Source organism: Panicum hallii, chromosome 3 (genome assembly GCF_002211085.1).
Source record: "Panicum hallii strain FIL2 chromosome 3, PHallii_v3.1, whole genome shotgun sequence".
Classification (NCBI taxonomy): Eukaryota; Viridiplantae; Streptophyta; class Magnoliopsida; order Poales; family Poaceae; genus Panicum; species Panicum hallii.
This window is the reverse complement of record NC_038044.1, coordinates 59,638,939-59,664,210: the sequence shown is the minus strand read 5'-3', so window position 1 is coordinate 59,664,210 and position 25,272 is coordinate 59,638,939. Positions and strand designations below refer to the sequence as shown.

Genomic DNA, 25,272 nt, shown 5'->3' with positions numbered 1-25,272 from the left:
TTTCATAATTCAGGTGTTAGTTTCCCTCTGCTTGGTACTATTGTAGAAACATCATCTTCTGCATCTGCGGCTATGCTACTAGAGACAACCTCTATTTTCCTTCGTATGAATGACTTAATGCGGGATATCTCTATGCTGCTTAATATATTTGTGTTTGTTTAACCGTGTGAATAGAGAAGTTTCAGTTACCTACATGCATTATTTTAGATGTTTTTCCTACAGTTAGAAAAAGGCGTGCCAAATATATAAAAAGTGTATTTTGTGTGTACTTTACTATGAGATCCAAATATTTCAATTAGCGCCCTGCATTATTTAGATGACCAGTATGAAGGTGTGCCAAATGATTGATAGAAAAATACATAAAAAGAAACACACACAAGGTGCGCATATCGGCATGCACATGCTTGTTTGTGGTTTATTACTAAACATTCCTGCATGAATGTCCTACTAATGGCCCATTACGACAGATAAAAAGAGACTGCTGATCTCTTCCAATGCTGTCGTCAAACTCAATTATGGCTTTAAGATACTCTTGTTTGCAAGCACATTTGGTTTGCCTCAATTCCTGACTCTTCTTTTCTACATTTTGGGTCCACAAAAATCCGTATGATTAACATTCAAGATCATAATTGCCACGTTTCTTTATGATTTTTTTTGAACCATCTCATAAACACAGTGGCGGTTTGTTTTATTTCTTCATGATTTAGACACCATTTCGAAAACACAGGGGCGGTTTGATTTATTTTTCTTACAATCATCTCTTCTAGTGCAGTAGTATCTTTCTTTAGAACCTCAAAAACTATTTCCTGCTAAACAATTGCGTACATCTAAACATCATGCAATTACTATGTCATGATTTAGAAAATGGATTAGGAATCTCGGAGAGAAAAAAGTTAAAGTGACCAAGTATCTGGGCGAACACATGACACATCAGTTAAGCTTCCCATCAGACGCTCCTCATCGTCATGATAGAAAGCGTGCAATTGGATGACAGGCAGCTAGCTTCTTTCCCAGTCAAAAAGGGGCACCGGTCTTCAGGTAAAACACACCTAGACAGGCATCATCAACTGGCCATTGGATGGACTAATCATCTACTAGGCATCATCATTTTGTTGGCCATCTTGCATCTGATCACTCCGATCCCTGTGATTATGAAGGAATTCTCATTGCTTGTCATTCAAAATGTCACATCAGGAAGGAATTCGTAAATTATGGGCACTGAATATGATCTCAATGAACAAAGAACTTTGCCGTTTTAAAATATCCATTTAAGAAATTTCTTGGACGCCACTTTAAAAAGATTTGTATGTTTAGTAGCAAACTTCAGGTGCTCCAAACTGTAGTGAATTATAGTCGTGACAAGACGAGTTTGAACAGCCAAACTAACATCCTAAGGATAACTTGGCCTCTGCTATCCATTGAACGCTCATCAGATCAGATTTAGGGCTGAGGTTTAAGATTAGGGTTATGGATGTAGGGCTTCGTTCTCTAAAGTTGGGAGGTGGTGACACCAACCACTTATAGACAGTTTGTTTTTTTTATTGGATTTGAATGAAGTGGCACCACTGTAGCAAGTACTCACATGCCTAGTACCGGTACAGTTCACGCTTCATGCAGCATTGCCACACGGTTCATCTGTTCCGGCATCCTCTCATCCTCTGCATTGTTGTTTCAGTCAGAACTCAGGACATGGAGTGGCATGCCTTGCCGGGTTGCCCCCACAAGGCACACAAGAATCAGACTGGAACATTGGAAAAGATACTAGAGGTAATAAAAAACCATATCCATACCCCTACATTTCGTGTTCAGAGTAAGTTGCAGCACAAGTGTTCCTCTTGTCACTGCACAGTAGTCAGCTCTCATGCTCTCTTGCCAAAATTTTCCATGCTGAAAAAACTGGAGCGAAATCACAAGGAGGAAAAGAAAAGGAGATCTACCAGTACCACATTTTGCAGTGCCCAGCCTGCGCACTGCACAGAATCACTCTTTGGCTCTTTCTATCAGTGATCATTCATCACTTTCACCAACTTTCTCCATGGCCCTTGCCCGGCTACATTACTCCAAGAAGCCCTTGCAGGCTTTTACCAGATTCTTCACTACTGGTTTCTGAAGATCCAACAATCCAACTACACAAGCCATACAGTGATCCAGCCCCAGCTGCAACTGCAAAACAACCTTCACCAACCAGCGCTGAAGTGACGAGATCAGGAGAAGTAGCTCGTCATTACTTTCTCTGAAACAGTTACTCCAAACAACAAAGAACTGTTTCTGTAGAGTAAACAGAGAGAGAACATCGCAACCGTCTTGATTTTCTAACATGGTGCTATGATTGTGTCTTGGAAGTTACCGAACCCAAGGAGCAGCAGGATCGAAAAAGAACTGTCGTGTCAGCTGGCCTTGCCCTCCCAATGCAGGAGTACTTAGCGGCAGCATTAGTGCACTGCTTGTAATTAGGCTGGAACCTGCTGGAAGATGTTAGTTCTTGGAGAGGCTCAGCTCACCGACCAACAGATGTGGCTCATTCATCACCTCAGCAGCTCAGCTGCGCGAAGCAGCAGCAATTCAATGAACAGAAGAATGCAATGACAGGAGGAAACAGAGTATCTTAACACCAGATTCTTGCTGGTTCCTTACTGTTGATCTTCCTCCTTACACTGCTCACATTTAAAAAGAACACAAACTTTCAGTTCCTCGCTCTTGCCATGTCGGACGCGTCTTCCCTGACGTCAGCCCTGGACACTGACGCGTGGGCCCGGGACGGTAAGAGGAACCGTTTCCGCCATGTCACCACAATAACCTCTCAACCCACAGAACTCCATCAGGCAACAAGAACAAGAATCACCATCAAAAGACCAACTTTTCGGGCAGCCAACACTTAGATTACATCACCATAAGATTACTACAAACAGAGATCACACAGCCCACTGATCCCTTTTCTGTACAACAAAAAGGTCAACCCCTTTTTCCCAGCTACTCACTTAATTTACATTACAATACTTAAGACTAAGCTAAGCCATGAACAGTTGAGCTCCAAGAACTGGCAGCTCGAGGAGGAAGAGAAGGAGAGGCGTTCATGGAGGTGGAGGTGGAGGTGGTGACGGCGTACGTCACGGTCTTGACTTGCCGGCCGCTGCCGCGGCGGCGAGGCCGTGCATGGCGCCGTAGCCCGGGGAGCCGAGCCCCAAGCAGCCGAGGAGGAGACCCTGCCGGTACGGCAGGAACGTGCGCCGCCGCATCTCCTCCGCCTCCGCGCGGCGGGCCTCGTACAGGCGCGCGTGCGCCGATGTCCTCGCCCTCCCGCGGCCTCGCGACGCCGCCGGGGAGGGGTTCCTCTTGGGCGCCGGCGGCGGAGGCGACGGATTAGAAGGTAAAGGAGGGTGCTTGCCGCTGTCGGACTTGCTCCGATGGAGGAGGTCCTTCAAGAACCCCCACCTGCGGTAGCTTCTTGAAGAGGAGGACGACGCAGAGGACGCAGTCGAGGAAGAGGACGACGACCTGGAGGCCGATGGGGCAACTTCCCCAGCCGCTGGCTCGCCCGAGCTCGCCACCGGAGCAGGCGACGACGACGGAGAGAGCCAGTGAGTGCGGAACGGGGAGAGGGAGCGGGACCGGCGGTGCACGGACCGGCTCCGGAAACGGCCGCGCTCGTCCGCCGGCGCCACTTTCGCCTCCGCCTCCGGCAGCGGCGGCGCCGGATGGCCTTCGGGAACGTCTCCGTTGAGCGGCGGAAGCGCCTGCGGGCGGAGGAGGAAGGACGCGAGCCGCATTGGCCGGATCTGGCCGTTGTGGAAGAGCTCGTCGGCGGAGGACATCGCGGCCGCCGCTGGCGACGGGCAGCGCGAGAAGTCGAAATTGAAGTCGAACCCCAGCTCGCAGCCATACTCATCGTTGGTGCCGGGTCCGCTGCGCGCGGGGCTCGCCGGCGCGCTGTAGAAGCAGCCGGCGGCGGAGAACGACGGGTCACGGGCGGGGCTGGACGGCGCGCTGACGAAGGGGGTGGAGCACGCGCTTTCGTCCCCGACGCCTCCGCCGCCGCTGCCGCTGGCACAGTGGTCGCCGGAGCTGGCGGCCATTGGGCCGGCGATGTGGTGGTGGTGGTGGCCAGTGGGGATGGCGAGACACGGAAGTAATGAGGATTTAAAGCGCTCGCGAGGAGTTGGTTGGATACTGGATGTTTTCCGATTTGGCCCCCTGGAAAACCAGAATTCATGTACCTCTTGAACATCAGTCCCTTCTCCAAACTTTGAGTAAATTTCAAAAAACCCTACTACTATTTTATTTCACATGTTGTAAAAACCATACCTTATTATGCATGTTGAATAAATCTATAACTATTTCGACATAATTTTATAAAAACTACAACTTTCTTCACAATACGTGAGACTGAGAACATGAACACCACCTATAGGATTGTGTGTGGATCCACATTGAGGAATTTATAGTTCATGCAATATTTTTTAAACAGTTACGAGTTTGTTCAATAGACATCAAAAGTTGTAGTTTTTTGCAACACATGTAACACATAGTTGTAGGTATTTAAAAAATTACTCTCGAAATGCTTTTACGAAATTAAAGCAAAATCAGATATAAACAAAAGTGAACATTCAAATATATGTCTTTTAACTCACTCTAGCTTTACTCTACACTAGAAAGATAAAACGGTAAAGAGAAAAAATGGTATTTAGAAGATAAATTATTCTTCCTTTTCTTGAAACACAAAATATTTAACTATATATTGATAGAGTCACTATATATGTCTCTTTGTCAAACAATTTTTATACCCGCTCTGTTTCAAATTATATATCATTTAATTTTTCTACATACATTGGATTTTCTATGCACCTAGACACATGTTATATCTAGATACATAGAAAAGATAATATATTTAGAAAAGCTAAAACGACCTGAAATTTGGAACGAAGGGAGTCAGTAATAAGATTTGCGGCGTGCTTCCTTATGTTGTGTAGGTTATGCCCAACAACTAGTACTTCTACAGCGATCTCTTCAGCTGACTAAAGTCATTAAACCTCTAGCAATGAAGTTTTGAAGAAAAGGAAGGAAATAATTTAAGTAGTGGAAATGATGGCATATGTAAGCACAAGAGAAGGATCCTATGACTATATTGGTTTGATGCTTATAGTATAGTTTTGATTAGTGTGATTTGACCTACGGCATCCATCTTAGCTAATATAAACATTAAGCTAGGAGAACCTGATGCCGTTGTGGCATTCATTGTCCTTACGAAGTGGCATAGTCTTTGTTCAATCACTTTTCTTTTAGTAAAACCTCGATTCCCAATAAACCACTTCAATGGGATTTTTATAATAAAAAAGGACTCAATTCTAACTATCTCAAATTATCTCGAACAATTCATTTTGCTGTCCCTTTCTGCGAAATATTGACATGTATTTTGAGGTAATGTTATCAAGGTCGTATTTTTTTTTTGGAAAATGGGAGGTGTGATGTCATGTATCACCCAAACATTATAAGCTACATATTGACATACTCAAATTAATGCTTCAGCAAGAAACATCCCGCGGTGGGCCATCGGATTTTTTTTCCTCTTATCAAACTCTTATCTGGTGCACTCTCTTGGCTCGCTTGTAGCGTGTGTTTGGCTTTAAACAGTCTGAAATCACGCTTCGATCAACAGTAATAAGTGATCTAATAGTCCATGAATTATATATGTTCCATGAAATTTGTACTGTTGGATTAAAATTTGAAAACACTTTTGGCGACTATAATTTTTTGTAGCTATTATTTCCTTGAGAGTAAATTTTATAACTATTACTAATAGGTTGTCATAGATAGAATTCACGGTTGGATCTCTGTCAGCTTTAATTGGAATAGTCAAACTAAAAAACAAACATGTGGAGTAGGTAAACCCAAGACCTCTCAAAAACTTGGAGGCCCGTCTGTAGTCGATCACCTTCTTGTTTTTGAAAGCTTAAATCCCATTGTCAGTTTGTTAGTTAATTCAGTTTGTTTGCCATGAAGCATGCATGCATCTCTTGGGATCGGAGATGGGCTTCGCTGTTCTGACTTGCCGTCGCAAAGGCAGAGGCGTACTTCATGCGCGCGCGCGCGGCAGCTTCAGGGGTTCGGACGGTACGACGTATGCCCGTACGCTTTGTTTGGTAGAAGCCGTCACTGACTTCCATTACGCACGGCACGGTTCTGGCCTCTTTACATGTTAGCCCTGGCCTATCATGCACATCGGGTACAGTACATTACATGCATGGGCATTGCGTGCTTGGAGCAGTAGGAGAGAGCATTGCGCGGCCGGGCATTTTTCATGCACTCTCATCAGATATTCATTCGATCATGCTGCGAATAAATAGGAACTAGGATCATGGTCATCTATCAACATATACAACGCGGATCAGACTCGATGCAGAGCAGGAGCAGCCCCTGGAGATTAGCGTGAATCAAAATGATCTGTAATTTGGAACGGAGAGAATACTTAACTTTGCTGAACGCAAGTATCCAAAATAACTGCGATTTTCTCAAACGCGCATAATTCTTACTAGTACCTTGTCGAAATCATATTATAATAAGCTTTTACTTGCAAAAAAGTATATTATAACAAATTTTTCCCAACCATGCGTGATGTTCTGGACACCAGCACGACCTCCAAAAGATAATTGTGGCTACTAATTGACGTCATAATGTATCTGTAATAACACATATGGAGGATATTGCTGAGAGGAGTACTGGCGCTGGGACTAGCACGGCCAAGCGGGGAGAGGGCGGCAGCCGTCCGCGCGCGATCGTACGGCCGATCCGCGGCGCCGTCCGTTCCGTGGGTCGACGTCACCGGTTGGTCGGCACGTTGCCCCCCCCCCCGGCACGGCGAAGCCAAGCGCCGAGCTGGCGGGCTGCGATTGGGATTGATTTGGCGCGGCGCCACGTGGTTTAATTCTAATCACCTGCGGGCCCGCCCTGCCGTCTCCGTCTCAGGTAGACGGGTTTTTCACATGAGACATGACCGCCGTTTTCAGCTCGGCGTCACGAAAATCTCTCCCTCTCCCCCTACGCGACTCCGTCTGAGGCCTGGTTGGTTCAGAAAAAACTTTAATCCCATCACACTAAAGAGAATATTATTTTTTAGAAATATTAAATAAAATCTGTTTATAATTTTTTTCACACATAGGTGCTAATTCACGAAATGAATTTAATAAATCTAATTAATCTATAATTTGCAACAGTGATGATTTAGTAACCATCCGCTAATTATAAATTAACTATCTCGTTGGATTCATCTCGTGAATTAGCTCAGGGTTCAGCAACTAGTTTTATAATTAGACTTTATCTAATATTAAATAATAAAATTTGTTTTATACGATAGAGCTAAAGTTTAGGCCTCTAAAATCCAGCAAGCTTACAGTAATTTGCACTGGAAGGGCTCCGGAAAAGCGCGGCCCGTGGAATTTCGTACGGCTTGCCGCACGCCTACTTCATGGAAATCGAGCCTCTTTTTTCTGCACAAATCCAGTCGAATATGCCGCGTGTGCCAATATCTACTCACGTCCCGTACAGCATTCTACCTCCTCCAGCAATTATTATGTTGCTATTTCAACCACAAAAGACCCGTAGGAACTTCATAAAAGTCATGCTTTTTTTATTCCACACGAATAGTTTTTTTTTTCCTTTTTTCTTCCAAGAACAGCAATAGCTCGACCTAGACCCGAGCAAGCATGTGCTGGATGGGACCAATAGAAAGCTCGATTTGTGCTGGGTCCAGAATGGCTGCCCTAACCCGGCCCTAAAGTTCCCTTGGATATCAAATGTGGGCTATGGTTTCAAAGTTTGGAAAATTTTAATCGATTCGATGTTTTGGTTTGAGCTTGGGTTAGCCTAATGGTTTTCTGCCAACTGCTTACCAGTTACCACTCACAATACTCTCCATAAGCTACTTCAGCGGGACAAAAATCGAGCTATGTTTGGGCCGGGCTAGGTCCTTTTTATGCTAAGGCTCTGCCCAGTCCAACTGGTCCAAAAACACGCCTTGGGTTCGGCAGGGTCAAAAATCAAAACCTAGATATAGACCAAGAGATCTAGAGTCCAGATCCAGGCCCAGCAGGTTCAACACCTAGGCCCAGACCCATACCTGGCCCGGATTTTCCGGGCCGCTCCCATACAAAAAGTTGGGCACACGGGGCGAGCGTGCGCTTGCTGCTACAGTATCCCTTTTCCCCGCGGAAGCGCAGCAGCAGCAGCATCTCTCCCCCGCTCCCCGCCGGCATATCCCCCTCCTCCGGCCTCATGTCCTCGCCGCCGGGAGAGCAGCCGCGGGCCGCGGCCACCAAGTACGTGCTGATCACGGGCGGCGTCGTCAGCGGGCTCGGCAAGGGCGTCACCGCCAGCAGCGTCGGCGTCGTTCTCAAGGCCTGCGGCCTCCGCGTCACCTGCATCAAGATCGGTGCGCCGCCTCCGCCTGCTCTCTCCCCTCCCCCTCGCTTCTCCTGGAACCCTCCCTCCGCGGCGTCGCGAGGCGTTCTTTGCGGGCGCCCCCTTTAAACCCTAGGAAATCTTGCGGGTTCTTGGGCGGGGAAAGCTGGGGCGTGCTATTCTTGGAGTGAATGCGACTCGCTTCCATGATCCTACTAGGATTTAACCTTTTCCTGATTAGGTAATCGGGTGCGGAAAGCGGTAGTTTGTTGGTTTCTGCCTTGGCGTCTCGGTGGTCGGTGGCAATTCTTTACTGATTCTTGATGGAAATTGGGGCGACAGTCAAAGATTACCTCTTTGGGATTCCAGTTACTTCCGTCTTCCTCCTCTCTGGTGAAATTTAACGGTGCCTCATGAATTCATGAGCCCGTGTGCGATCGATGTCAGGTATTGAAGGCTGGTCGTTGTCCCACTAGTACAGTTGGTTGCTGCTGCTTTTAGTTGCCTTTGGAGGTGGAACCTGTGGCGTGTTTTAGGTAAGCTTTTGGTTCCATTGTGAAGTTTGGTGTTGGGCCTTTTAGGGATAACATGTGTCCTTTGATTTCGTCTTATTGGTGGGTTGGTGCACTGTGTTCAAGCTTTACAGCCTCTGGATGGCCTTTTGTGATTGGCTTTTTCATGACTTCTGTCTAAAGATGGGCACCTTTTAGGATGTGATTTGTGAACAGGTTGCATTAGCAAGTTCTTTTTTTTCCATGTGATTTGTGAACAGGTTATATCAGCAAGTTCTTTTTTCATGTGATTTCAAGAAATCCACATGTTCTCCATGTGTAGACGATTGTTCATCTCTCACTTGTCTTAACGATTGTTCATCTCCTTGTTTTGTAGATCCATACTTGAACACAGATGCTGGTACTATGTCCCCCTTCGAGCATGGTGAGGTGTTTGTTCTTGATGATGGTGGAGAGGTACAGTCCCACTCCATGCTTTCATCAAATAAACGATGCTTAATCTTGCAATGTAGATGCTGAGTTATGACTGACATGTGCCATTTGTAGGTTGATTTGGATTTAGGAAATTATGAGCGTTTCTTAGATGTTACTCTGACTAGGGACAACAATATTACCACTGGAAAGATATATCAGGTGAGTGTATGCCCCACGGAAGTGCTTGGATTTTCTCATTTTAGATTGTAAACAGATAGTTTCTGTTTCTTTCAGTCTGTCATTGAGAAGGAGAGAAAGGGTGATTATCTTGGAAAGACAGTCCAGGTAATTCCCTTGTGGCATGTGTTGCTAGAGTTGCATAATATGGTATGCCCATATGGCAAAATATGAAATGCTTACAGTTTTAAATATCCAGGTTGTCCCTCATGTAACTGATGAAATAAAACAGTGGATACAGTCAGTGTCCTCCGTCTCTGTGGATGGGCAGACTCGTCCAGCTGATGTTTGTGTTATTGAGTTGGGAGGCACTGTAGGTAGGGTTTTATGATATCTCATGATCTGACATTTTGTAATTATTAATGTAGCCAATAAATTGATTTTGCTCTTGTTTCAGGTGATATTGAGTCAATGCCATTCATTGAAGCTTTGCGCCAATTGTCCTTCTCTCTTGGTATAGCTGGCGTTTCAATCGTCATTTTAATTTCCACATTTTATGGTCTTCTAAGACTTGTGTTGTTTCTCATGGTCTTTTTTTTTCTTCTATTTCTTTGGGAATGGTTGAACCATAGATTAGGGTACACTTTCTGTGCTGCCATTTTTTGGTGCTAAATTGCTAATGTGCCGTTCATATGGCTTACATTTTTTTGGAAGCAAAAGCATCTTTCTTTTTTAGTGACTATCATGAAAGTGACTGATACACTTATATATATTTTCTAGGCAAGGAGAATTTCTGCCTCATACATGTTAGCCTTGTTCTGGTATTGGGTGTAGTTGGTGAGCAGGTAAATAATTCTTCCTCTAACGTCAATGATGAATTCTGCCTATCACATCTTCTATTCATACATGAGGGAAAAAACACATTGCACTTTTCAAGTCTTCTATCATGACAAATAATTGCTGGTACTGGGAATCTGAAGTAATTCTTTTTTTTCCCTTTTTGTAGAAAACTAAGCCAACACAACACAGTGTACGGGAATTGAGGGCCTTGGGTCTGACTCCTGATCTTCTAGCATGCCGGTCAGCACAGGTAATGCAAAAAAGTAAAATAATAATAATAATTAATAGTAGAAGCTTTGAAAATGCCATATTTGAAGTCATTATAGATATTTCTGATCCTTTTCCCCATGCATTCTACTTGTGATGGCACATTTTCTGTTCAGTTTGTATTTTGTTTTCTCATAATGAATTTTGTTTAAGCAACCATTAGGTTATCCTAATCTTCCTTGGCTTAGTAGTATACCTTTTGTGTTCATGTCTTTAGCGCTGTAATCATTTTCTTCTGTTGTCCAATTGGATTTAAGTGTTCCTTTCCGATCTGAGCTATATCTGTCTGCTTTTTCAGCCACTAATAGGATCTGTTAAAGAGAAGCTTTCACAATTCTGCCATGTCCCAGTATGTTTCATTATTAAGTCTGGAAAAATGCCATTTATCCACATTGTTTTCTGATTTACATTCTGCCTTCATTCCTGTAGGTTGAGAACATACTTAACATCCATGATGTTCCAAATTTATGGCATGTCCCGCTTATTCTTAGAGTGAGTAACTTTCACAGGAACCTTAACCTTTACCTTTGCTAGAAATATATTAAGTCTGTATTGTTTGCATTTAGTGTTGCTTGCAACACAAATTTTGACAAGTATTATTTTGCAGAATCAAAAGGCTCATGAAGCTATAATCAAACAGCTAAACCTTGCAGGGTGAGTCAGACAATTACTTAAAATGAGTGCTCATCAATGCATTTATAGTATTTTGGATATTTCTTCACATAGAATTTGTAATTTAGTCATGTCAGTGTTTTTAGAAGGGCTAGGCACTTTTTGGGTGGTGAGGACTTGAGGTGGTACCTAGCGCCTAGGGAGCGATTTGGTGGGTTAAGGAGGCCATGCCTTGACAGTCGTAAGCGGCAAATAGGTGCTAGGTGGGAGGCTTGTACCTTGCACCTAGGCACCCACTTAGATGGTGCTAGGTGACGGTGACTCGTACTGTTGAGGAATTATATATTACCAATATTGATAGATGATTGGCTTAACTTCCAATGTTGGACCTACGTTTGAAGTCATCGTTAATTAATGTGGAAAGGCTTACTCAGGCATCTGTGGTGGTTGACTTGACATGGTTACATCATATTTACTGTAATGGCATTACCAATTTTTGTGTATGGTGTTATGGTTAGTATGTGTGGGAGGTATATCATCTTGGCTTTTATTTCATAGGTCTGCTGGACCACCTGAGTTACGAGATTGGACAGAGATGGCTGAGTCATATGACAACCTTAAGAACTCTGTTAGTATTGTCACACAGTATTTGATTGTCGATTGGCTCTTTTATTGGTGCAGAATAAGTCTGAGTGAATTTCAATTTTATGCAGGTTAAAATTGCTTTGGTTGGGAAGTATACTAACTTGACAGATTCTTATCTATCAGTGGTGAAGGTTGGTCCATATATACTCAACTGTATTATAATATTAAAAGTTCTACTGTTTTTTTAAGTAGCTTGCCAATGGTGAAATGTCCGCGAACACAAGCTTTTACTTATATTTTATGTGGTGCAATAATTATTATAGTTACAGTTGTTTCCATGATTTCCTAGAGTTGAGACAATTGTTCTCCAATAGTTAAGCAACTGAGGTTTTTAGCTGCCACATTATTGTGTTTTACTGTTGATTCAATTTGGGCTTATGTACTATTATGAAAATGTTATTTGTAATTTGTTTTTGCATGTGTCAATTTGTTCCAGGCTCTCCTACATGCTAGTGTTGCCTGTTCATTGAAGCCATCTATCCAGTGGATTGCAGCTTCAGATCTTGAAGATGAGACTGCAATAAATGTAAGCCACTATTCATGTGTTCAGTAAGATAAGTATCTCAGTACAACATCACATTTGTATCTTTGCTGGCCTATCAAGTTTCTGTATCATGGATTCATGGTTGTTGCACTTTCGCTCGCATTTGTAGCCACACATTTCCTCCTATTATATTTTCAGTTCATTCTTTGTTTGTATGTTGTTGTATCACATGATGACAGTTTTTTTTATAGGCACCAGATGCGCATGCAAAAGCCTGGGAAACTCTTAAAGTGCGTTTGCCCATTGTATCTCTTTACTATTTTAAATTTTTATAAACTCAATTTGAAAAGTTAATATTCGTGAATGCTGAAAACTTCAGGGTTCAGCATGTGTTTTGATACCTGGAGGATTTGGAGATCGTGGAATCTCAGGGATGATATTGGCTGCCAAATATGCCCGTGAGAATAAAGTTCCATATCTTGGTATTTGCTTGGGCATGCAGATATCAGTTATTGAGATGTCCAGACATGTGTGTTTGCTTCCCCCCCCCCCCCCCCCCCCCGCCTCTTTCTTATACTTATGAACCTATCCATATAGATTTTCACTTTGATTATGCTTCGCACTAGGTCTTGGGCCTGGGAGATGCAGACAGTGAAGAGTTCAACAAGGATGCACCAGACCATGTTGTTATGTACATGCCTGAGGTACTTACTTTCCTGCTATGATTATGGAAGAGGCAAGCTTTTATTCATGCCTTGACAATGAACTGTTCAGGTTTCAAAAACGCATATGGGAAACACGATGAGGTTGGGCTGCAGGAGAACATTCTTTCGCAAACCTGATTGTCTTACATCAAAACTGTATGGACATTCGATTCCTTCTTGGTTAATCATATCTTCTTTGGCACTATTGAATTTAGTTTGCTTGGAAACTCAACCCATTGACACCACCATACAAAAATAATTTCTCACACAGTTATGTTTGTCTGGAGCTTTCCATACTTGGAAGTTTATGTTTTTGCTGCACTGCATTCAAAAATGCGGCTTTTGTTTGGTTGAATTTTGGTGCAAGCCCTTGGTTATTGACCATCTCTAGGAGTTGCCTTATGCAAAATTATTATGCACATTCTAACTTGGAATATTGTACGAATTCTTAGGTATGGATGTCCTCCACATGTAGATGAGCGTCATCGTCATAGATACGAGGTTTGCCATTAATCTTCATTTCTAAACATCCTGTTATTCTTTGCGTACACTGTAAATCTGATGCTTTCAACTGATTATTCATTTCTTTTGTTTAAATAGGTCAATCCTTCTTTTGTTCCCATGCTTGAAAATGCTGGTCTTCATTTTGTTGGCTGTGATGAAAGTGGAAAGAGGATGGAGGTACTAAGAAAACAGCATATGCCATTCTTGTCTTGATTTTCTTTTTTCAAAGGCTGAACCGGCTTGCACCTGTGGGCAGATTGTGGAGCTACAGGGTCACCCTTTCTACGTAGGTGTTCAGTTCCATCCAGAGTTCAAATCAAGGCCTCGAAGACCTTCACCTCCTTTTACAGGTGAAAACTTCTTTTTGGTTATACTTAATAGTTAACTTACAAAGTCAAAACCGAAAATTATTGAATGTTTAGATCCCCTTTCTGAGAAAATTTATTACTTTAATCTGCACTAGTTGGAATGCTGCAGCACCATCATGATCTCAATGTGCTGAGTTATTTTTTTACCTGCATAGTCTATATTTGCTGTGCAGGTCTAATATTGTTTGTTCTGGCAACTACGCAGGGCTAATAATGGCGGCCACTAAACAACTGGGAACAAATTCAAATAACTCGAATGGTTACATTGGAGCTTCTGAGTAATGTCATTCTATTGATGTCAGGTAAAGGGTTCTGAGACACGGGTTATCCCTCAAAGGCATTTTCTCAGGATATATAACTAATGTTTCTGGACATTCAGTTGAAGAGTAGTACTCTTGTTTCTTTTTCCAGATAGGGATCTCCCTTTGGGTGGAGTTGAAGCATTTTGCTCATTGCTGCTGAGGTTCAAGCTGTTTCTGTACACATTATATGTACCGGAAATGGAACTGCACTAGAAGAGACTTTGTGCCCTTAGAGACCACTTAACTTGAGTGGCGTAGCTGATGATCTGTATACGGGGTTGAACCTCATGATTTTGTTGACAGCTATGAGCATATCATGTCACCCTGTGAAATAATCTGATTGCGAATGAAGCTGCCATTTTAATTGCCTGTTTGACAGGGTTTCTCCACCGGCTTTTGTGAAAGCCCTGTCAAATAGGTAAAAGGAAAACGGCTTCACCTAAGAAGCCTCTGAAACCCCAAAATGGCTTACGCAGGAGGGAAGAATTTTTTTAAAAAAGTTGTTTCACTGCCTTCTCCTTCCTCCACAAGCATTAAGTACCACTGAAATTATCGATATAGCCACTTAGAAGTAATTTTGTCAAACGTATCCTAAAGGGTTTCAACTCCATAAAAAAAAGCTAGTTCACCATTGAAGCCAAAACTAAGTCATTTTCAGAGCCAAAGCCTAGCAAAGGTCACTGACTTGGCCGCTGCATTTCCAAAGGGTACATTGTCTATAGAATGGTTTTTTTAAGAACCATTCTATTTATTTTCTTAAAAACACAACTATTGTGTTGACGCTTGACTATAGACATATGTTTGGAGATTTAGGTAGATTGTTGCTGAGCTTCTACAAGACGAGAATCAGTACATTTAGCGCGGAGTAATTTCCAGGAAATCAAAATTGCTTTGACATTTCGAGATTCCATTGGTCGAATAATTTCGATTAGTAGGTTTTTATGACCAAGTCAGTACAACTAAAATGCTACCTACTCCTGTTGATAGCAATGTCCAATTATATAATTTTATCCATAACAACAAAAATGGTCAAATGGTATGAAAAATGGCCTCTGTATTATCTCTTGCGAGACCTGAATTCCAATTCAACAATGCAAATGTATGCCATACATGACATCTGCTCCAAAAGAATACAACATTTGAATTGCTCCATTTAAACAATTTAGTAACCTATACCTGAAGTCTGGTCAACTTGATTCATTCCGGAAGAGAGAAACGAAATTTCTCCGCTAATCATGTAACAGTACACTTCATCATCATCATCATCATCATCTCTATAAAATCTAGTGTTTATCCTCTCCAAAGTGTTTTTTAACCTTCAAGTTTGAATGTTAACCTTAGAAACATATCCACTTGCAAATTGCAATGTCAACATGTCGACATTTGATCACTTCTTTTCGTACCCAATAATCCCTCACCCATCTTCATGCTATATATACACTTACTACCTGCCCACCATGCACACACACACGGGAGCTGACACAAGCTTAAAAATGGCGAGACCTTTGCTCTGGCTCGCGCTCTTGTGCGCCTCCCTGGCGTTCGCCACCTGCGCCGGCATCCGCCTCGAGCTCACCCACGTCGACGCCAAGGAGAACTGCACGGTGGGGGAGCGCATGCGCCGCGCCGCCGAGCGCACCCACCGCCGGCTGACGTCCATGGGCGGGGTGACCGCGCCCGTCCGCTGGGGCGGCGCGTCGCAGTACATCGCCGCGTACCTCATCGGCGACCCGCCGCAGCGCGCCGAGGCCATCATCGACACCGGCAGCAACCTCGTGTGGACGCAGTGCTCCCTCTGCCGCCCCGCCGGCTGCTTCCGGCAGAACCTCCCCTACTACAACCCGGCCCGGTCGCGCACCGACCGCGCCGTGGCGTGCGGCGACGCCGCGTGCGCCATGGGCTTCGAGACCCGGTGCGCGCGCGACGGCAGGACGTGCGCCGTCGACACCGGCTACGGCGGCGGGGACATCGCCGGCGTCCTCGGCACCGAGGCCTTCACGTTCCAATCGGAGACGGTGAGCCTCGCCTTCGGGTGCATCACGGAGAGCAGGCTCGTGCCCGGGTTCCTGAACGGCGCTTCCGGAATCATTGGGCTCGGCAGGGGCGCGCTGTCGCTCGTCTCCCAGCTCGGCGACACCAGGTTCTCCTACTGCCTCACGCCCTACCTCCGCGACACCATCAGCCCGAGCCACCTGTTCGTCGGCGCGCCCGTCAGCCTGGACACCAGCGGCGGCGCTCCTCCGGTCACGTCCGTGCCGTTCGCCGAGAACCCCAGGGAAGCGCCGTTCAACACGTTCTACTACCTGCCCCTGGTCGGGATGTCGGTGGGCGACGCCAGGCTGGCCGTCCCCGCGTCGGCGTTCGCGCTCCGGCAGGTCGCGCGCGGGGTGTGGGCCGGCGGCGCGCTGATCGACTCCGGCGCCCCGTTCACGCTGCTCGTCGACGCGGCGTACCGGGCGGTGAGGGCGGAGCTGGCGCGGCAGCTGGGCGGCAGCGTCGTGCCCCCGCGGACGGAGGGGTGGGACCTGTGCGTGGCGCGCGGGGACACCGGCAGGCTGGTGCCGCCGCTGGTGCTGCACTTCGGCGGCGGCGGCGGGGACCTGGTGGTGCCGCCGGGGAACTACTGGGGCCCCGCGGACGACGCCACGGACTGCATGGTGCTGCTGAACTCGGAGGCGCTCAACGCGACGCTGCCGCTGATGAAGGAGACGACCATCATCGGCAACTACATGCAGCAGGACATGCACGTGCTGTACGACCTCGACAAGGGCGTGCTCTCCTTCCAGACGGCGGACTGCAGCACCGTGTGATGGACGCTTTTCTACGTGTTTGTGTGTGATTGTGGATGCACGATATATATACGTACCGACGTACGATATGGATGATAAGTAAGTGCATATTTCATATTTGGCTCAGAATTTAAAAAAAAATCTATTTTTTTCCTCCGTGAACTACGTATTATTACATTATTAAGAGGAAGAACAAAATATTTACAGAACACTACACACACATCAAACCATAACAGATTATATTCACGCTTGGAAAAAGACTAACAACCAGCTAGGACAAAAATAGGTGGAGACTATATATCGCTTATGCTGCAAATCGACAATCCATTACCTGAAGAGATTGCGGTAGCGTGAATTAGACCTAATAGCGTGAATTGACAGTCCATCATGTAGTAGTGTGAATTAGGCCTAATATCACATCACAGCCCATCGCCATATGCTTTTTCAATTGAGTAAAATATATGAATAGTTATTGTACTTGTCAACCTGTTTTAGTTCAGCCATTATACTTAAGGAAGCGTAAATTACGACCATTAAGTTTGCCCGACTATGTCAGTATGGTTATTCGCTCGTTAACAGTTAACTACACGTGTTTAGATGATGTAGAGTAGACTTTAGTATCTTATCATGCAATGTGGTAGATCACAGCACTGTACAATGGCCAAATTGAAACATCTTGGTCAGACCAGTATAATTCTATTTATTCATATTTAATAGCGAGTTATGTTCAATGTACACTAATTTATTTATATTCTAGACTTATTAGTTAGTCCGTGAAATAATTTATTTACTTTATATAGTAATTTGTTTAGATCGTGTATGCCTGTAAAAATAACTTTTTTCAATGTAGAAGAATTTTGTGTCTTCATGTAAAATTATTCGTGTACATGTAATTAATTTATTCGCAATATCAAATTATTTGTCCGCTTTGTAGATTAAATTGTTCGGCCATGTTGACTCATTTGTTCGCAATATTTATTTTCTATTATTTATCCTATACAATCAAATATACGTGATATTTAATATTTTGTGCATTGTACATAATAATTTATCTGTTATGTTTGATTTTTTATTCATAAAAATAATTATTTGTACGCGTTGTTAAAATATTTGTTCCAGTAGCCGAAACGAATTATTTAGTATTAAAAAAATAATTTTTTAAAATATTATGCAAACATAGGCAAATGTGGTATTATTTTAAAAATCTTGTCGCAAGAAATATAGTGGTGCAATCGGAATTTAATTTGGATGCTCGGTTTAATACTTATTGCTTTTTTAAATTCTGAATTTGCATGCATATGAGTAACATCACGCATACACAGAATCTTTCTCCACCTGGAGCGCTCGATTTGCGGAAACCCTCTAACTCAGCAACGGGCCTAATTACAACAATACAACCCATAACGTCGCCATCCGCGGTCCGTCTGCTTCAAGATTATCATTACCTGAAGCGATATATAACCACGCCCCCAAAAATACATCACGTGGCTGGCATGCAACACCCTCAAGCTATAACAACTATATAAGGCCAAACGGACCACCCGGCCCAGCATGGCATGGGCCCGTTATGGCATGGCCACATTAACGGGTTGTGTCGGCCGATCTTACGTGCCGCACCATCAAGGCACAAGGGCAAGATAATTGTGTCGGGCTGGCCCATTGAGCTTGACGGGCCGTGGCGGCCTACTAGCTTGTTGGAGGATGGAGCGGCGGGCGGAGCGGAGAGGTTGGGCGGCCAGCAGGAGGACAAGCGGCTGGAAGGAGGTTGGAGCAGTGGCTGGCGAAGTCGCTGCATGCGAGAGGAAGGCTGGAGCGCAGGAGAAACGCCGAAGTGGTGGTTTGTGGAGCGGAGAGGCCGGGTGGGAGGTTGGAGCGAAGGATGGCGCGGAGAGGTCGGAGGCTGGAAGTGGAGGCCGGCTGCATGGTTGCGTGGAGTAGGAAGGATAGTGGAGCCGTGGGTGCGGCCGGCGGGCAGGAGGGTAGCGGCGACATTTGAGTGGTAAGACCAAGGGGAGGGGACGACGACCGGGTAGAGGTGGGGACAAGACGACTGGGATGGATTAGGGTTAGGATTTGAGGTTTTTTTATATGGGGCTTGGAATAACTAAACAGATCAATCAGACCGTCGAGTTAAAAGGGCCCTGCCTGAGCCGCCCGATGGGGCGCTGTTGGGGTAACATGCATGACTGCGTGCTCCTCCATCACATAAGGAAACCTGCCAAGCCTGCCCCACCTGTTGCTGCACGTGCAGCAGCCCAGCCGAGACAAGTAGCACGTATATGATTTAATTAAACACTAATGGTATCTTGTAAGAGTGGAACAAAACCGAAAATTATTCTGAAAATAATGTTGCAACAAAATTATTATAAATAAAAATACAAATATTCTAGTGGAAAATAGAAATTATTTTAAGAATAAATAAAATATTCCAAAATAATTGTTCTAGAAATAAATTTTTCATCTAAATATAGTCAAGTGTGGTTTAGTTTTGAAGATCTCATTATAAATAATATAATGGTAAAATTGGAATTTGATTTGGATCATTGGTCCGTTTGCATTTTTTATTTGAATCTACGTTTGCACGAAACTCAATGAATGTCTGCATGTGCGTGAGGCTGTAGCACCATGAATTTATTTGCTGGGCCGCTGGCGCTCCATGCGTGGGCGTCGCTGGTTGGGCCTTCTGTGATACAATGACACCCAGTCACGCACGTGACTCCTATTATTTCCGGCCCGATGTGCCACGTATGCGGCACAAACAGAGCATGTTCTATCGGGCCGTGCCGGACCAGGCACAACGTGAACCAGGGAATTTTTTTAAAAAAGTTAAAAAATATTAAATTCGAAAAGGGATGCCGTTTTGAAAATTTTTTAAAAATGGGTGCCTCCCGCCTGTTGAGACCTCCCGCCCATCCAACGGGCGGGACGTTCCACCACCACTATATAAGCCCCCACCTACCCCTAAATTCCCATATTATTCAGCAAAAATCAGGAAAAAAAAAGAAAGGGAGGAGAGGAAAAGAGGAGAGGAAGCGGCGAAGTCCTGTTCACACGTCGGTTTGGAGGTATATTCTCGTTCTAGTCCTATAATTACTTAAAAATAACTATAATCTAACAAATATTTCTTAGGGTAGTTATATTTTGAATAGTTTTTAGTATTTTCAATAGGTTTTAGGAATATTTCGTAGGGTAGTTATATTTTAAATAGTTTTTAGTATTTTCAATAGTTTTTAGAAATATTTCTTAGGGTAGTTATATTTTGAATAGATTTTAGTATTTTGAATAGTTTTTAGAAATATTTCTTAGGGTAGTTATATTTTGAATAGATTTTAGTATTTTGAATAGTTTTTAGAACTATTTCTTAGGGTAGTTATATTTTGAATAGTTTTTAGTATTTTCAATAGTTTTTAGAAATATTTCTTAGGGTAGTTATATTTTGAATAGTTTTTAGTATTTTCAATTGTTTTTAGAAATATTTCTTAGGGTAGTTATATTTTGAATAGTTTTTAGTATTTTCAATTGTTTTTAGAAATATTTCTTAGGGTAGTTATATTTCGAATAGATTTTAGTATTTTAAAAAGGTTTTAAAACTATTTCTTAGAGTAGTTATATTTTGAATAGTTTTTAGTATTTTCAATTGTTTTTAGAAATATTTGTTAGGGTAGTTATATTTTTCATGCAGATATGGCGCAGACACCGGAGCTTCTTGACGCGAACACCGATGAACGGCACAGGTCGAACCTGGCAGCGGTGGAGGGGTAGCAGCTTCACGAGTTGCGCCCTCGTGTAGCAAAGGAGTTGTTGCACCTGGACGACCGCTGGCTTGACAGGTGATACTTTGTATTTTCTTATGGAATGGATGTATTACTTGTGCGTGTTGTCGGTCAAAACCCACCGGCGAGCAGCGACAGGCAACACGAGGAGCCGGGAGGCTTCCGGGACTGCTGGTGGATCCCGGTCCCTCGGTCAACGGTCCAGAAGTCCGGCACACGCCCTGGCTTGAGGAAATGCTAGGCGTGCCACCTGACCTGTACCTGATCAGGAAAGTGTAGAAGTCGTTGTCAAAGTCGTTGTCAGTTATTTTCCTGCATGCACAGCCACATTAAACATTAGTCCGAGCCGTGATCGGCTCTTAAAACGACTCCCAAGATCGGCTAGAAGAGCCGATGGAGCCTCCAAATTGGGTCGGACCTCCGGGTAACCCCCAGAATCGGCCAAAAGAAGCCGATTGCACCCGTTTAAAAGATCGGATCTATTAATATTCGATTGTCTTGTACGAATCCGATAGAAAATATAAAAGCATGCTCTGAAAATACTAAGCTAATCCAATCCACGATAGTAAAAGCCTTCACCGTGTGACCGGAACATCCTACGCGTAGTTAAGCCTAACGAACATGAAAGATAATAGGACGCTAACCTAAAAAGAGGCCTAAAAACCAACTAACAAGTCGATTTCCGGAACAATCTCTCCTTAAAGTACCATAAAGCACCAATCATGCAGCCGGAACGTTTAATCCCTTTGAAGAGCCTAATGATACGGATATTAAACCAAACTCCTGTCATACAGAGAACTACCATAATAGATCAGATCTACTAAGCAAGAAAAGAGCAAGGTGCTGCCCTTGCACCTGAGATCACGTACAAAGGCAGTTAAATGATTATGAACAGCAAGCAGAACATGAATCTACTATTCAAAGCAATGCAATATTATAATCGTTTGAGATAACTAGTGTTACTCGTCATCAACAACGCTTCAGCACGAGAAACACAAAGATAAACAGAAAAATGCAACGCGGAGCATGATCGGAGCAGCATGTCAGTTACCTGGAGAAACCCTTGGGAAAGGGGTGGCGATGCGCCGAGAGTTTGTTGTGTATGTTGGATTCGTTCTTTTATTAAATTTCTTAATACATATTTATAGTCCGGAGACTTGATCTTTTCCAACTAACCCTAACTGATTACGATACGATCTCTAACTTACTATATTTAAACTATCCTTACTGGATACACGGCCATCCCGGCCCTTGACATGTTCTCACAGAAGCCGATTCGCAGACTGTTACAATGATTTCCTTCAGCCCATGTTGCTCTCGGCCCATCCCTTGGCCCAGTCAAATTATGGCGATAACAGTACGATAATTGTAACCATAATGCAAAATATACCGGTTACGTGAGGCTGGTTTGCTGCCACTTGTACATATGCTTCAGGCCGGCGACGGCCAAGACGGTGGCGCCAAGAAGCAGATGCAGCTTGACCACTCTCTACTTGCGGCGTTGGCGGACAGGTGGCGTCCGGAGACGCACACGTGCAAGCTGTGCGGGGAGATGGCCCCCACGTTGTAGGACGTGTCGCACCTACTCGGACTTCCCATTGCGGGTGAAGCTGTTGGTCCGGTTGCCGTGCCACCTACCTGGAGGGTGGAACTTCAGGAGCGGTTTGCTCCAGCGAACCCGCCATATTTTTTGGACGTACCTGACACGCCCGGCCCCGCTAAGGGTTGGGTAATACAATATAGGGTACGTACAATTATTTTTAATTAATTTAATTGAATCATATGTAACTACCTCTAAGCATTGAACAAATATATTTCAGGCTCAGGATCTCCACCCTCTCCCGTTGGGTTCGACGCCAGCCGCTCCGTATTCTCAGGGCTATACTCAGCATGCTTGGTCGATGGGAGCTCCTGCACACGGTGGTCTGTTCGGTGTGCCGGACTGGGACGGCTGGGACGGCGGCTCCGTCAGTTTGTCGGAGTTGGAGGGCGGCGGCGCCGGGCCTGACATCATTGGTCCCTCCCAGACGTATGACGCTCCAGCTCCACAGTCCCAGGATGACCCGTTCATGCCGGCGCCTCCTCCGCCTCGTCCTCACCGTGCTCCACATGCACTCACGTACTCGGAGGGGCACATATGCTGATGGCCTAGGACTAGAGGGGGAGGACCAAGAGAGCGCGAGGACCGGGACAGGCGGAGTAGATACTCCTAATTCGGTGGACTCTGTATATTTAAACTATTTTTTATATGATACTATTTTATTTTTAATGGGTTGATGTATCGTACTATCGTAATATTTGGATTCTACGTTGTAAAACGTTATCGTTTAACCATCTTCATACGAGTTTTAGGTACAGTAATCTTCTTCGTAAAATTAAATTAAAATTTTATATGTATACAAAAGAGTATGGCGAATAAATCTTGTATTTGAAAAAAGTATGAATTTTAAATAGTTTGTAAAATATAAATTCGAACAAAAAATAAGAAAGAATGGGAACCTCCCGCCCGTTGGGCGGGCGGGATGCCTTAGAGACCTCTTCGCGAATAAGAAAAGTTTCTTATTCGCGAAGAGGCCCTCGGGAGGGGCCTGGGAAAAATTTTAGGACCTGCCGCCCGTTGGATGGGTGGGAGGTCTCCGGCCCCAAGCCTCCCGCCTATTGATCGGACGGGAGGCATCCATTTTTCGAAAATTTCCAAAAGGGCACCCTTTTTCGAATTTAATATTTTTTTAACCCTTTTTTTAAAAAAAGTGCTTGGGCTGTGCTTTAGTGGACCATGTCTCGGGCATCAAACAGGCCCGATCTATTTGGCCAACCTGATCCCCAGCCACGTGCCAAACAACCTTCTAGCACTTCAAAGCAATAAAAAATATTTCTACATGTACAGAAAACATATATAAAGTAGCACATCAATATATATTCCGGTGTACATTTGATCTAACTTGATTTTCTAAGCACAGGTGCACATGCCCCCTGGCTTCACCCTCGGATTCTGTCATCTTGTCTTTATTGAATATGCTTATTACATATTAGTCCTCTCACATTTCTTCTCCATAGCACAATTTATATATTGACGGCCTTCAATTATGTAACTAATTTGCTTTTTAGTGCAGAAATATGTCATATAAATGAAGTCACATCGTTCTTTTTTTTATGTGAGATGTAGTTTTGTTCATGGTTAGGTCATGAGAGGTTTTAAGAGTTGATGAATAGTCCATTGAGGATTACTGAGCTTGGTTTAGGTTCAAGTCTGAATGTATTAGGGGGCCAAGTATATTGGAGCCGTTTAATAGATGGTCTCGTGCAATGACACGTTATCATGAGACGACTGAACAAACAACCTCTACAATGGATTGTCGTTTTTATTGTCTCGTAGTAGTACCATATCCCTTAAGTTGTGGAATGAAAAAAGGAACACTGTGACTAGCATAACAGTAACAACTCGTATAATGGTATACAATGGTGACTAAGTGGTCTCATAGTCCTTAATTTTAGCTAAAGAGATGGTTGTTTCGCGTCCTCGCCCTCTCTCCTCCACATCATAAAAATCTTACGTGGACCCGCATGAGACAACCTATAACACCGCTCACCTGTAGCAATATACTTGCTCTTAAAATTAGCCTAGCTTTGATTAGATATTTATAGAAAGTATGATTTATGATTTTCATGACTTGCAGGTAGTCCAATTGGTTAAGATTTTTGTGGTGAAATCTACACTGTGCGTATAACATTTTCTTCAATAAAATGATTGCGTGTTTTTAAGAGAACAAATAACACAAAGTGGATGTTTGGCATACAATGCCTTGACAAATGTCACGCTGTTGTGGAACAAAAAAAGGAGGAGGAAAAATACAAGGCAGTCACCACCAGCAGGTAGCGCAGTTGGTTAGGATTTTTGCGGTGAAACCTACAATGTGCATGCATGCGTTTGTAAGGATAAGTGTACTTATGTGTATGTTAGTGTTTGTGTCTCTACTGTATTTTGAAAAAAAAGACTTTTAGAAAAACTGCAATGGGTGAGGTTGAAACTTTTTATATAGAATCATACTTTTCTATCAAAATTTGAAGCAGGCCAAGAATGTAATTTTAGCACTTTTGACTTGAGCATAGAACCATACCTGATCCAAGTCACTAATCTTCTCTGTTTGAGAACTATCCAACAAATCAAAAAGATGTGAAATTACCATTACACTATTAGTGACGAAGGGTGTTAATATAGGCCTTGCAAGCCCTAATCCTTGCATTATAACCTTTTTCTTCAATAGAATGATATGCAGTTCTCCGGCGTGTTTATCAGAGAAAAAGTAACACAAAGTGGATGTTTGGCATACAATTCCTTGACAAATGTCATGCTGTTGTGGAACAAAAAAATGGAACCAGACTTTCTTAATTTAGGAGGAGAGAAAAAAAACACACTAGTCATCAGCAGCAGCTTCATCGCCGACGAGCGGCACCATCCTCGCCTCTACCCCACGCCAAATTGCCTGCAG

The 25,272-nt window shown here is 43.9% G+C and overlaps 3 protein-coding genes across 4 annotated transcripts; 2 read left to right on the top strand and 1 right to left on the bottom strand.

The window, feature by feature from the left end:
• Positions 1 to 2,543: 2,543 nt before the first annotated feature.
• On the bottom strand, positions 2,544 to 4,076 carry LOC112887628 (serine/arginine repetitive matrix protein 1-like). Its single transcript, XM_025953857.1, has one exon. It carries the CDS (start codon positions 4,071 to 4,073, stop codon positions 3,108 to 3,110), a length of 966 nt encoding a protein of 321 aa, XP_025809642.1. The 5' UTR covers positions 4,074 to 4,076; the 3' UTR covers positions 2,544 to 3,107.
• Positions 4,077 to 8,182: 4,106 nt separating this feature from the next.
• On the top strand, positions 8,183 to 14,589 carry LOC112886865 (CTP synthase). Of its 2 annotated transcripts, XM_025952879.1 has the most exons (23): positions 8,183 to 8,422; positions 9,280 to 9,359; positions 9,450 to 9,536; positions 9,612 to 9,662; positions 9,754 to 9,871; positions 9,952 to 10,008; positions 10,275 to 10,339; positions 10,501 to 10,584; positions 10,900 to 10,950; positions 11,031 to 11,093; positions 11,209 to 11,255; positions 11,772 to 11,841; positions 11,927 to 11,989; positions 12,295 to 12,384; positions 12,594 to 12,632; positions 12,722 to 12,871; positions 12,969 to 13,046; positions 13,117 to 13,202; positions 13,499 to 13,547; positions 13,647 to 13,727; positions 13,807 to 13,900; positions 14,124 to 14,220; positions 14,330 to 14,589. In XM_025952879.1, exons 1-22 carry the CDS (start codon positions 8,266 to 8,268, stop codon positions 14,198 to 14,200), a joined length of 1,737 nt encoding a protein of 578 aa, XP_025808664.1. In that variant the 5' UTR covers positions 8,183 to 8,265; the 3' UTR covers positions 14,201 to 14,220; positions 14,330 to 14,589. The 2 variants fall into 2 exon arrangements, with proteins under 2 accessions (XP_025808664.1, XP_025808665.1); XM_025952880.1 differs by lacking the exon at positions 10,900 to 10,950.
• Positions 14,590 to 15,713: 1,124 nt separating this feature from the next.
• Positions 15,714 to 17,126, top strand: LOC112887592 (aspartic proteinase nepenthesin-1-like). Its single transcript, XM_025953815.1, has one exon. The coding sequence runs from the start codon at positions 15,714 to 15,716 to the stop codon at positions 17,028 to 17,030; it is 1,317 nt and encodes a 438-aa protein (XP_025809600.1). The 3' UTR covers positions 17,031 to 17,126.
• Positions 17,127 to 25,272: the final 8,146 nt, after the last annotated feature.